This window comes from Antrostomus carolinensis, unplaced genomic scaffold, assembly GCF_000700745.2.
Source record: "Antrostomus carolinensis isolate BGI_N321 unplaced genomic scaffold, ASM70074v2 scaffold37847, whole genome shotgun sequence".
NCBI classification, from domain to species: domain Eukaryota; kingdom Metazoa; phylum Chordata; class Aves; order Caprimulgiformes; family Caprimulgidae; genus Antrostomus; species Antrostomus carolinensis.
The window spans coordinates 9,139-9,500 of NW_010325996.1; the positions used below are offsets into that span (position 1 = coordinate 9,139).

At 69.3% G+C, this 362-nt stretch overlaps 1 protein-coding gene across 1 annotated transcript in view; it reads right to left on the reverse strand.

Annotated features, from left to right (window-relative positions):
* The window catches only part of ANO9 (anoctamin 9), a gene marked incomplete at its 5' end in the record, with an annotated part of 9,996 nt that overhangs the window by 8,492 nt on the left and 1,142 nt on the right, over positions 1-362 (reverse strand). Inside the window, one exon of the mRNA XM_010171439.1 lies at positions 361-362. This exon is cut by the window's right edge and continues 57 nt beyond it. Coding sequence (XP_010169741.1) covers positions 361-362 — 2 coding nt within the window. The remainder of the gene's footprint in view (positions 1-360) is intronic.

Sequence of the window (362 nt, forward strand, 5' to 3'; positions counted from 1 at the left end):
CGGCTGCTGGTCCCTGCGCGCCAAAGCCCCCAGCCTCTGGATGCGGCAGCAAATTTACTTGTCTGAGCAGCACCCTGGCTTTCTCCCCCCACCCCTGCATCCTGCCCGGGGTGACGAGGCAGCTGGGGATGCCCGTGCCCACCGTGGGGCAGGGGTCCCGCTGCGGTTCCAGGCTGAGCATCACCCCTGCTGACCCCCCTCCCTTACCGACTTGTCTGAGCAGCACCCTGGCTTTCTCCCCCCACCCCTGCATCCTGCCCGGGGTGACGAGGCAGCTGGGGATGCCCGTGCCCACCGTGGGGCAGGGGTCCCGCTGCGGTTCCAGGCTGAGCATCACCCCTGCTGACCCCCCTCCCTTACCG